The 13,224-nt window shown below is 40.5% G+C and overlaps 1 protein-coding gene across 5 annotated transcripts in view; it reads left to right on the top strand.

Annotated features, from left to right (window-relative positions):
* The window catches only part of CASC1 (cancer susceptibility 1), a 156,785-nt gene that overhangs the window by 103,277 nt on the left and 40,284 nt on the right, over positions 1-13,224 (top strand). For all 5 annotated transcript variants that reach the window (XM_033950857.1, XM_033950858.1, XM_033950854.1 and 2 more), the window contains one exon: positions 2,633-2,793. In XM_033950857.1, coding sequence (XP_033806748.1) covers positions 2,633-2,793 — 161 coding nt within the window. The remainder of the gene's footprint in view (positions 1-2,632; positions 2,794-13,224) is intronic.

Raw genomic sequence — 13,224 nt, 5'->3', positions numbered from 1 at the left:
TCCCACGTCCTGGTTGTTATGCCCCTCTTTATGATGCCCAGCATCCTGTTGGCTTTTTTCGAGGCTGCTGCGCACTGTGCAGATGGCTTCAGTGATGCATCCACCAGCACACCCAAGTCTCTCTCAAGACTGCTGTCTCCCAACAATGCCCCCCCCCAATTTGTAGTTGAACAACGGGTTCTTTTTCCCTATATGCATGACCTTGCATTTTTCCACGTTAAAGCGCATTTGCCATTTGTTTGCCCAGTCTTCCAGCTTGTCCAGGTCCCTTTGCAGGTCCTCACACTCCTCCCTGGACCTAACTCTGCCGCACAGTTTGGTATCGTCTGCAAATTTTATAACCTCGCACTTTGCCTCCTTTTCCAGGTCATTGATAAATATGTTGAAGAGTAACGGCCCCAGCACCGATCCCTGTGGCACACCGCTCGTGACTCCCCGCCAGTCAGAGTATTGTCCCTTTACTCCGACCCTCTGCAGTCTACCCGACAACCAGTGCTCGATCCATCTGTGCACATCCCCTCCCACCCCGTGGTTCCACAGCTTCCTAAGCAGCCTTTCATGTGGCTTTTGAAAGCCTTTTGAAAATCAAGGTAAATGATGTCTATAGGTTCCCCATTGTCCACCCGACTGCTTATTCCCTCAAAGAAGTACAGAAGGTTCGTTAAGCATGACCTTCCCTTACAGAATCCATGCTGGCTTGTTCTCAGTAGGCCATCTCTCTCGATGTGCTCGCAAATACCGTCCTTGATCATAGCTTCCACCATCTTCCCTATAATTGAAGTCAGGCTCACCGGCCTGTAGTTCCCGGGGTCACCCCTCGATCCCTTCTTGAAGATAGGTGTGACATTCGCCAATTTCCAGTCCTCTGGTACCTCTCCAGTTTCCAAGGATAGGTTGCAAACATGCTGGATTGTGCCCGCTATTTCTTGTCTTAGTTCCTTCAGAACCCTTGGGTGGATCCCGTCCGGGCCCGGCGATTTGCCGCATTTTAACCTGTCTATCTGCTTGAGGACATCCTCCTTACTTACCTCTATGTGTTCTAATTTTTCAGCCTGTTCCCCACTCATGAGCTCCTCTGAGTCCGGTATATTAGATGTGTCTTCTCTCGTGAAAACCGACGAGAAGAACGTGTTCAACCTCTCAGCAACCTCTTTATCCTCCTTAATCACTCCCTTCCTATCCCCATCGTCCAACGGCCCCACCTCCTCTCTCGCTGGTCGCTTCCCCTTTACGTAACTGAAGAATGCCTTGAAGTTTTTCGCCTCCCTGGCCAGCCCCTCTTTGTATTTCCCTTTTGCTTTTCTAACCTCTCGGTGGCATTCCTTTTGGCATTTCCTGTGCGCCTGGTGATTTTCCTCCGTTGGGTCCTTTTTCCATCTCCGGAAGGACACTTTCTTGTCGTTTATTGCCCTCTTTACTTCTGTTGAGATCCAAACCGGGTCCTTTGACCGCTTGTTCTTGCCGCCTTTCCTGAAACTTGTGACGTACATTCTTTGTGCTTCCTGCAGGGTGTCCCTAAATAGGGTCCAGGCGCTTCCTACAGTCTCCATCCTAAGGATGTTTTTGAGCTTCCTCCCCACCATTTCCCTCATAGCAACATAGTTCCCTTTCCTGAAGTTGAGCGCAGTTGTTGCGGTCCTCCTTACTGTGGGTGTCCCCCTTTCTAATGTGAATCGGATCGCGTTGTGGTCACTGTTGCCTAGTGGTCCTCCCACTTCTACCCCTCTTGCAGGCCCCCCTAATCCGTTTAGGATGAGGTCAAGAGTAGCACTCCCTCGCGTCGGTGTCCTGACTAGTTGCTCCATGAAGCAGTCCCTCACAGCTTCTACAAATCCTGTTTCCCTAGTGCAGTTGGAGTGACCCGTACTCCAGTCAATCCCCGGGTAGTTGAAGTCCCCCATCACTGTTACACTTCCAGTCCTGCATTCTTGTCTCAGTTCAGCTTCCAAGTCGTGTCCGATTTCCTCCGGCGTACCAGGTGGGCGATAGTACAGCCCCAGTTTTATGCCTGCACCCTTGTTTCCCGGCAATTTGACCCATAGCGATTCCAGCCCCTCTGCCTTCTTTGCCATATCCATCCCGACCGAGTAGATAGAGTCCTTTATATATAGTGCTATGCCTCCCCCCTTCTTGTGGGTCCTGTCCCTCCTGTAGAGCTTGTACCCTGGCAGCGCCACATCCCATTGATTCTCCTCTGTCCACCATGTTTCTGTAATTCCAATTATATCCAGGTCCTCCCCCTTGGCTACGACCTCTAGTTCACCCATCTTGGCCATCTCATTGTGGGTAAGAATGGAAACCATCAAAATGATGATTGCACCTAAGATTACATCTTGCATATATTTCCAGTACTATTTAAGCCTGAAATATATAAATGGATAATTTACTATTTTGATTTCTCTGGAACAATAAATAGCCCCGTATTGCACTTAAGAATTTTAAAGCCACTAAAGAGAATGGAGGGACAAATTTTTCAAGTTTCATTATCTACTGTTCTTTTCTATGTTTAGATGTTCTATGTGATAAATGGTTTAAATATACAACACTGTATAAATATGCAAGGCTTGTTTTCCTTTCTGCATTCAAATGATATAGTGTCTTTATACTAATTTAGTTATCTTTGGTTGTTTAGATTCTAGCCATCTACTGTTTCAACAACATGAACAAGAAGAGGTCATTGACAATGATGTAGTGGATTTACGGCAGTTCATGCCATTAGGTGGAGTATACTATTTTGATCTTCTGAAGCTCCCACCTCAGAGAAAACATCTAAAGGAATGGTCCATCCTACAAGTAGGTTGAGCAATACATTTTTTTTTTTTAAATTTTTATTTATAAAATTTTCATTCTTACAATAAATAAATAGCATAATATTTAGTTTATAATAATTATAGTTGTATGTACAATATCATATCATATATATTGAATCCCTTTCCCCTGTTATTTGTTTTTTCATTTTTCCTCATATTAATTTCTATATTTCCCTCCCTAACCCTATATTATTATTATCAATGTGTTAAGATATCTGATCTTTAGAATATTTTGTCAATGGATCCCATATTTTCTTAAAATTTTTTATATTTCCTTGTTGTAATGCTAATATTTTCTCCATTTTGTATATGTGACACACCGAGTTCCACCAGAATGTATAATTTAGCTTGGTATAATCCTTCCAATTTTGTGTGATTTGCTGCATGGCAACTCCTGTCAATATTAAAAGCAATTTGTTATTGTTTGCTGATATTGGACTTTGTGTTCTCATTGCAGTACCAAATAATATGGTATCATATGAGAGACCAATATGATTTTCTAGTAATATGTTAATTTGGGGCCAAATTAAATTCCAATAGGCTTTTATGCAAGGACAAAAAAAAATTAAATGATCTAATGTCCCTACTTCTATTTTACAATGCCAGCATCTATTAGATCTAGTATTATCTATTTTTTGCAAGCGCGTCGGGGTCCATAACACTCTATGTAATAAAAATATCCATGTTTGACTCATAGATGCTGACTTTGTTAATCTTAATCTCCAGGACCAGAATCTTGGCCATTGAGATGCAGAAATTGTCTGTCCAATCTCAATGCTCCAAATATCCCTAAGTCCAGTTTTCTTTTTTTTATTTAGAAATCCATATATTAATTTATACCATTTTGCGGCTTGGTGTCCCAAGAAATCCGCCTCGAAACATAAAACTTGCAAACTATATTGGGTATTAAGATCTTTCCATTCAGGGAACCCTACCTGAATGGCTTGCTTCAATTGCATCCATTTAAAATATTGTGTTTTATTTAGTCCAAATTTATTTTGCAATTGTGAAAAACTAAGCAAGGAACCTTCTGATATGACATCATTCAATGTTCTTATTCCTGCATTTATCCATTGTTTCCAGACGATTTTAAATCCGCCAATTCTGATCCTGGAGTTTACCCATATTGATTGATTTAGAGATTTAGCTATTGGTTCTGGTGATAGGTTACTTATGTATCTCAATGTTTTCCAAGTATCTAAAAAGATTCTGTTATCTTTATATCTCCTAGGCATTGTTATGGTAATTAGATGTTCTGGATATAAAGGGAACAGGAGCTGCCATTCTAAATACAGCCAATCTGGTACATTTTCCATGAGATCTGGGAGGATCCAATACATACCCTGTCTTAAAATATAGGCTTGATGATACCTATAAAAATTTGGAAAATTTACCCCCCCTTCCACAATTGGTCTTTGTAATGATACTAAAGCGATTCTTGGTCTTTTCCCAAACCAAACAAATTTTGTAAGAATATTGTTAAGTTTTTTATAAAATGACCCCTGAAAAAATATTGGTATCATACTCATTTGATAACAAACCACAGGCAATACCATCATTTTAATTGTTTGAATTCTTCCCCACCAAGAAAGATGTAATGGATTCCATTGCTCACACATTTCTGTTATTTTTTTCAATAAAAGTTTTTCATTCTCTTTGACTGTGTCTTCTATTGTATTTTTGATCATAATTCCTAAGTATTTTATTCCATCTTCTTTCCAAATAAATGAATATGGGTCAAATAGTCCTTTCGTACAATGAACATTAATTGGGAGGACTTCAGATTTGCTCCAATTAATTTTATATCCAGAAAAAGTGCCGAATTTCTCTAATAAATTAAGTATACATGGAATAGTAGTATCCGGTTCTCTTAAATATAATAAAATATCATCTGCATATGCAGAAAGTTTAAATTCCCAGTTGGAAAACGTGATTCCCTTTATCTCCTTAGTCTTATTTATTGCAATTAATAAAGGTCCTAAGACAATATCAAAAAGTAATGGAGACAAAGGGCATCCTTGTCTAACTCCCCTATGCAAATTAAATCTAGTTGATAAATTATTATTAATATATAATCTTGCACCAGGAGAGCTATACAATGTCTGGATCATTTTAATAAAACCGGAGCCTATACCAAACCATTGTAAAGCTTGATACATAAAATTCCATTCCACTCTATCAAAAGCTTTTTCTGCATCTAAAGATATTAAAAAAGCTGGATCATTTATATTTTTTGCTAAATTTAATGAGTGGAATGCTAGTCTAGTATTATTTGATGAATGTCTTTTAGCAATAAATCCTGTTTGATGTACATCTATAATGAAAGGAAGAGCTTTTGCCAATCTAAGTGCTAATACTTTAGCCATTAATTTATTATCCACATTTAATAACGAAATTGGCCTGTAATTTGAAACCAGAGTAGGATCTTTGTTTGGTTTTGGTAAGACTATAATTATCGATTCTGCCATAGTACCTGAAATATTTTCATTCTTTATTTGATATTGATATAAATTTAACAGATGTGGTAAAATGATATTTTGAAATGATTTATAAAATTCAACAGTATACCCATCTCCACCTGGAGCGGATCCAACTCTAAGAAACTTCAATGCTGTTTCTATTTCTTTTAAAGATATAGGATCTTCTAAACTTCCTTTTATATGATCCGGAATATTAGGTCCAAGAAAGGAATTTAAGAATGTTAATCCTTCTTGTTCTTTATTTTTATAAGAATTAGAAGTGTATAATTCTTTATAAAAATCAAGAAATTGTGTTATAATATCTTTTGTGCTGGTATGTGTGTTACCTTGTATATCTTTTATTGCAATAATCTTAGATTTTCTTTTCTTTGCTTTAAGAAAATTTGCTAATAATTTTCCCGCTTTATTTGAATTGCCATAATATTGTACTTGTTTATTGAAAATGTCTTTTCTCACATATTGAGAAGAAATCTCATTATATTTAACTTTTACTTTTAACAACTCTTGTAATGTATTGTTTTCCCATTTTTTAATTAATTTATTTTCTAATAATTTAATTTGTTTTTCCATATCTTCATATTGTTTTTTAAGTTGTTTTTTAATAAAAGCTGAATAAGAAATAATATTTCCTCTCATTGTTGCTTTAAAAGCATCCCATAAAATTTCTATATTAATGTCATCTGAAGAATTAAGTTGAAAGAATTCTTGCATTTTTACTTTAAGATCTTCTAAGAATTTCGAATCTGCTAATAAATCATTATTAAATCTCCATATTGAATTAAATTGATCAATATTATAATTCTTAAGGTTAATCCACACACCAGCATGATCTGAAATTATAATGGGATCTATAACTGCTTTTGATACACGCTGCGCTATGTTATTAGTTACAAAAATATAATCAATTCTTGAAAAAGATTTATGGACCTGAGAACAAAAAGAATATTCCCGATCATTAAAATGAAGGATACGCCATATATCTATTAAATTACAAGATTGTATTAAATTATCTAATCCTAAAGATTTTATGATTTTACTTGGTTTCTTGTCCACAATTGGATCCATTACAGCATTGAAATCTCCAGCTACTACTAAGTTAGAAGTAGCCAGTGGTAGTAATATCTGTTGAATTTGATTAAAAAACTCCATTTGGTTCGAATTAGGAGCATAAAGATTAAATAAATCCAGGGTTGTATTTCCCAGATCCATTTTAATATGTATCCATCTTCCTGAAGAGTCAGAATTTATTAATTTAAAATCAGCTTTGCATTTCTTATTTATTATTATCGCTACCCCTGCTTTCTTCCCTATTGCCGGTGAATAAAAACATTTTGATATCCATCCTTCTGTTAGCTTCCTAGATTCAGTGTCCGAAAGGTGTGTCTCTTGTAGGAAATAAATATCTGCGTTTTGCTTATGGAGAAAGCCTAATAATTTTTTTCTTTTTATAGGATGATTTAAGCCATTGACATTAATTGAAAAAATTTTAATATCCATTTACTTTTGTAATTAAAATTTGACATGAAATCATATGATTATTATTTTCAGATATCCACACATTGTAATAATATATTTTCCCCATTCTCTTTCTTCCCCTCTTCCCTCCCTTCCCCCCCAATATTATCTGTGTATGCTTGGCAACACGCATCTTAGGTCAGGTATCAAAACACTCCACAAAAGTCCATTTCCTGTTAAGATTCAGATATAAGTCACAAATATATCATATATTACTAAATAACATTAACAATCCATATAATATTTAAACATTTTGCCTTTTTTTTTTTTTTTTTCCCCAATGTTAAATTTAATCTTTTCAATTATTATTTTCTGTATCATTTTCATATTTTATAACTATTAGTATATCTTATTAATTCAGATAATATGAAAAATATTGTAAATTTTTTTTTTTTTTTAAAATTCATATATATCACCTTTATATTTTCTAATTCTATTTCTTTATAATATTTTTAAGTAATATATAAGTTTATGAATATATTCTAGATCCTTATAATTCTTTTAAACTTATATATTATATAATGAGATGTTTCATTTCTTTGGAAAATAAACAATGTTTCACATATGTGTGCTACTTGTACTATGTGATTTTTTTTTTTTTTCCCGTTCCAGAGCTTCCTTCCTTCATTATACAGAGTCATACCTCATTCATATAACATACTTCCTAGTTTCATTTTTAAGATATATCAAAGTTAAAGATGTGTCATTCCATTATCTTTATTCATCCAAGTAAATATTATTTTTTCTTCCTTTCTTCTTCTTCGTATTTTTTATATCCAGAGTATTATTCATTTCTTTTCAATAGTTTGTTAATTCCGAATAAGTTCCGGTTCCAGCGACGATCTAATTTTAGTTTATTTTGTGATCTTTCATCCGATGTAATCCTTTATCTTTTATTGTCAAGTCTAGTAGTTTATTTATTCATATTTGTTCATAGTTCATCCGGTTTTAAGAGTTATTCTTTACATGTATTTCCTTTTGCAAGGACTTCTGGGATTTGTAGTTCCATTGAATCCGAGAAAGGATTTTTAATAGGTTTATTCTTCCTGTATTGTCTTCTGAGAAGTGGGTTATATATACATACATAGATCTTCATTCATTCTTACATACATTCCATAGGAAGAAAGCTCTGGACCATGATTCAATCACATAATAGTATTTAGGATCTGCTCATTACAGCATCTGTTATTATTAATATCAATAGTTAATTTATTTATTAACTTTCTAAAACCAATTAAGGGCTTATATCTCGTTTTTATATTCAAGTTCTTATTTATTATCTAATAAATATTATATTCTTCCTTGTTTAAAAACTATATTACTTTTATCTAAGATCTTGTATACTTATATGTTAATTTATCATTTAAAGAATCATTCCATTCTAGAATGTAGGAATTTTTTGAACAGAGTCAAAAACATTCTATACCGTTTTTCATCTGCTAAATACTTATTATATTCAATCAATAATTTCAAAAACTACAAGGTGATATTAGCTCTTCTTAATACATATCATTTCCCCTACCTGTTTATATTATAAGACATTCAAACTTGACATTCATTATAATAAAATAAAGAAAATTAAGATGACATTGGCATTTCCTGGTTTAGTATATATTTTTGTAGCTCTTCAGAATTATCAAAGGTTAAAGTTTTGTTTGCTATGGTTACTTTCATATTTGCTGGGTATACAAGACCAAATTTTGCTCCCAGTTCACGTAGTTGTGGTCTCAAATCCAGCAGTTTCTTTCTTTTAATTGCTGTGCTTTTTGCAAAATCCGGGACAAAGTGAATACGGGCATCTTGATATTGTAAACCTTTATTCTGTTTTGCAAGATGAAAAATTTCCATGACCTGTTGGTGGCGTAGTAGTTTAAATATCAGTGGCCTCGGTCCTTGATGCTTTTCTGATCTCTTTGTTGGCACTCTATGTGCTCTTTCAATCTCTATGGGATATTTAGTTTGTAGAGGAAGTAGTTTTGGTAATAAGTTTTCTATAAAGGTCACCGGATTCCCCTTTTCTGCTCCTTCCGGTAAACCTATCAGACGAACATTGCTTCTTCTCTCACGATTCGAGTAATCCTCCAGTTCTTTAGTAAGTGTTTCAATTTTCTTTTTTTCAGTTTTTGTGTTTAAAATTTCTTCTTCAACAGTTATCATTCTTTCTTCTAAATCGTTAGATTTTAATTCGATTACCGTATTTTCGCGGATATAACGCGCGCGTTATACGTGATTTTACGTACCGCGCATACCCCTCGCCTGAGCGCGGTATAGAAAAGTTTTTAAACATAGTTCCCACCCCGCCCGACGCCCGATTCACCCCCCCAGCAGGACCGCTCGCACCCCCACCCCGAACGACCGCTCGCACGCGCTCCCACCCGCACCCGCATCCACGATCGGAGCAAGAGGGAGCCCAAGCCCTCTTGCCCGGCCGACTCCCCGACGTCCGATACATCCCCCCCCCCCCCCCCGGCAGGACCACTCGCACCCCCACCCCGAAGGACCGCCGACTTCCCGACAATATCGGGCCAGGAGGGAGCCCAAACCCTCCTGGCCACGGCGACCCCCTACCCCCACCCCGCACTACATTACGGGCAGGAGGGATCCCAGGCCCTCCTGCCCTCGACGCAAACCCCCTCCCCCCAACGACCGCCCCCCCCCAAGAACCTCCGCCCGTCCCCCAGCCGACCCGCGACCCCCCTGGCCGACCCCCACGACACCCCCACCCGCCTTCCCCGTACCTTTGTGTAGTTGGGCCAGAAGGGAGCCCAAACCCTCCTGGCCACGACGACCCCCTAACCCCACCCCGCACTACATTACGGGCAGGAGGGATCCCAGGCCCTCCTGCCCTCGACGCAAACCCCCCTCCCTCCAACGACCGCCCGCCCCCAAGAACCTCCGACCGCCCCCCCAGCCGACCCGCGACCCCCCTGGCCGACCCCCACGACCCCCCCACCCCCCTTCCCCGTACCTTTGGAAGTTGGCCGGACAGACGGGAGCCAAACCCGCCTGTCCGGCAGGCAGCCAACGAAGAAATGAGGCCGGATTGGCCCATCCGTCCTAAAGCTCCGCCTACTGGTGGGGCCTAAGGCGCGTGGGCCAATCAGAATAGGCCCTGGAGCCTTAGGTCCCACCTGGGGGCGCGGCCTGAGACACATGGTCGGGTTTGGCCCATGTGCCTCAGGCCGCGCCCCCAGGTGGGACCTAAGGCTCCAGGGCCTATTCTGATTGGCCCACGCGCCTTAGGCCCCACCAGTAGGCGGAGCTTTAGGACGGATGGGCCAATCCGGCCTCATTTCTTCGTTGGCTGCCTGCCGGACAGGCGGGTTTGGCTCCCGTCTGTCCGGCCAACTTCCAAAGGTACGGGGAAGGGGGGTGGGGGGGGTCGTGGGGGTCGGCCAGGGTGGTCGCGGGTCGGCTGGGGGACGGGCGGAGGTTCTTGGGGGGGGCGGTCGTTGGGGGGAGGGGGTTTGCGTCGAGGGCAGGAGGGCCTGGGATCCCTCCTGCCCGTAATGTAGTGCGGGGTGGGGTTAGGGGGTCGCCGTGGCCAGGAGGGTTTGGGCTCCCTCCTGGCCCGATATTGTTGGGGAGTCGGCGGTCCTTCGGGGTGAGGGTGCGAGTGGTCCTGCCGGGGGGGGGGATGTATCGGACGTCGGGGGGGGGGGGGGCATCAGGCTTTCAGAATGGGGACAGACCTTCAAGGGGGACAGGACTTCAAGGGGGGACAGTGCACGGAAAGTCAGGGGGGGTGAACGGAGAGTCGGGACAGCGCACGGAAAGTCAGGGCAGTGCACGGAAGTCAGGGGGGTGAACGGAGAGTCGGGACAGCGCACGGAAAGTCAGGGCGGGCGAAAGGAGCGTCGGGCATCATGCGCGTTATATGCCTGAGCGCGGTATAGAAAAGTTTTGGTACATATCATCGTGATTTCTGCGCGCTATACCCCTGTGCGCGTTTTACACAGGTGCGCGTTATATCCGCGAAAATACGGTAGATCCATCTTTTTATTTAATGTTGAAACATCATCTGTTAATTCTGTAACTTTTTTTGTGAGAATTGAAAGCATTTGTTTGATTTCTTTAAGTTCTTTTATTACTTTTGGATCTGCGGTTTTGGATCCTGTCTCTTGTTCGGGCTTTGCTCTCTTGCTGCTTCCAGAGACTGCGAAGTCGTTTTTATTTTGCTTTCCTGACGCCATCGAGTTTATTTTTATCATAAATTTAATCTTAATTCTTCAAATTTTTGCGACTTTTTTATTCTTTCAAGGACTTTTTATATGGAGCTCTTCTGCTAACCGACCTCCTTCATGCGTGTCCAAGCCACGCCCCCCGTTGAGCAATACATTAAGAATTTCATAAAGAGAAACTTTTAATATTCAGCTTTCTACACATGTACATTGTAAATAGGAGCAGAATATGATTTACTATTTGCTTCTGGCAGAGTTGATGGTTGACATGCTGGAGTCAAGGTCAGAAATTAAGGAGGGCCTCCCCCATTCTTCTCCCCCATTTCCTAACCCACCCACTACACCATACACAATATAATATAAAATGACTTATTGATGAAATAGACGAGAACAATATCAAATTACAGGTAAAGCCCTAGACTGACTGTGCTCATTCTTACTGGATAGATCATTTAAAGTTCACTAGAATAATGTTTTTTTCTTCACCCTACTAACCTCTGGGGTTCTCCAAGATTCAATTCTTTGTCCATTTCTGTTTAATATGTTATTGAAATTTATTAGAATTTGATATACTGCTTACATATTATTTAAGCGGTGTCCATAATTAAAAAGCTAAAATATAAAATAGATTGGGGTGACACACAAACAGGACATACAAGCGAAGCAGAAGAGAGGTAGGAGTGGAAGTACAATTTCCGAAAGGAAAGAAAACCATTTAAGGGGAGATACAGAAGGAGAGGTGGGGGGCGGTTTAGAGGCCTATTTGGAAGATAATTCCTATAGCGTTATCAAAGGCATCTTTAAAAATAAATGTTTGCAGAGATGGGATAGCATATTGATCTATAACATTGGAGCAGTGACACTGAAGATTGATTTCCTAGAATGTCTGATGCTCATGCGTCAGCCCTTATCTTGACACAGCCAATCATTCTCTTCCCCATTCTTCCTCCCTCTCAGGTCTCATCTTGAAACTTCCATTCCCACTTTTACTCTGTTGCCCTCCCTCCTAGTCTCCAACCCAACACAACCACTCTCTTTTTTACACTTGCTCCTTCCCAATCCTCACCGGATACATCCATTTGCTGTATTTCCCTCTCCCCTCCTGTTTTAGTCTGTATTTCAGCCCTTTCAGATCAAATACTAAAACAATGTTGCAATTTTAAAAAATTACCTTAAGAGCTGGTATGGAATTGGGAGGGAGGGAGGGAGCGTGTTTAGCGCATTGCGACATGAGGGTCACAAACTTGGGGCAAAGGCTGGAAGAAAGGGAGAGGGCACGAACTTGGGACACAGAAGGAAGAGAGGGAGTACGTATGGACACGGAAGGGAAGAAGCACGGTCTTGGAACGTAGGATGGAGGAAGGGAGGGAAAGATGCTGAGGTGGGGGAGAGAATATAATTATTGGGCATGGGTGTGAGTAAGAGGGAAAGAGATGGTGCACCTGGAGAAAGCAAGAAAGAGGAAAATTGTTGGGCATAGGGAGGGAAAGAATTGTTGGACATGGTGGTATGAGAGGTAGAGACGCATGGGGAAGAGAAAGATGAGAGGGAGAAATGTTGTATAGGGTGCTGGAGAGGGACCAGTAGGAGGAATGTTGTTATATGGTGATAGAGGGAAGGCTGTGGCATAATACTGGAGAGGGATGATAGAAGGAGAAATGTTGGCATGGGGCTGGTGGGCAGGGGCAAAAGATACTGCATGTGGTCGGGGGAATTAGAGAGGGAGAAATGTTGATGTGGCAGTAGAGGGAGTAGGAGAGATGCACCCTGGTTCCTTCTCTCTTTTCCCCCACTCCCTTTGCAATAAGGGAGTGAATGGGAAAGAGATGGTGGACAGTGAGAAAGAGAGGGAGACATGTTGAACATGGAGGTGGAGGAGAGAGGAAGAAATGCTGTGGAGGAGTGTGGAGGGGAAAAAGAGGGGGAATGATCCAAGATAGAAGGGAGTGAGGATGCTGTACAATAGGGGGGGGGAGCGTTTGGTGGCAGGAGGGAGTGACCATCTCTCCTGTCTTTTTTTGTTGGCTCGGGGAAGGAGGGGACGCTTTGTCATGGGGATGCTTTTTTTCTTTTTTTTTTTAAATTGGGTAGATATTTTGCGATTGAGTCGCCTATCTTTAGTGAAACTGGGCCATAATCTTTTTACTCTACCAGCCCATCCTATTCAAAAAGGGAGCTGGGAGTGTGTTCACACCTTGTGAAAATAACACTGTTCTCCAGTCTTAGATATAAAACCTA

This window comes from Geotrypetes seraphini, chromosome 7 (assembly GCF_902459505.1).
Source record: "Geotrypetes seraphini chromosome 7, aGeoSer1.1, whole genome shotgun sequence".
Taxonomy (NCBI): domain Eukaryota; kingdom Metazoa; phylum Chordata; class Amphibia; order Gymnophiona; family Dermophiidae; genus Geotrypetes; species Geotrypetes seraphini.
This window is presented reverse-complemented; position numbering and strand designations above follow the sequence as displayed.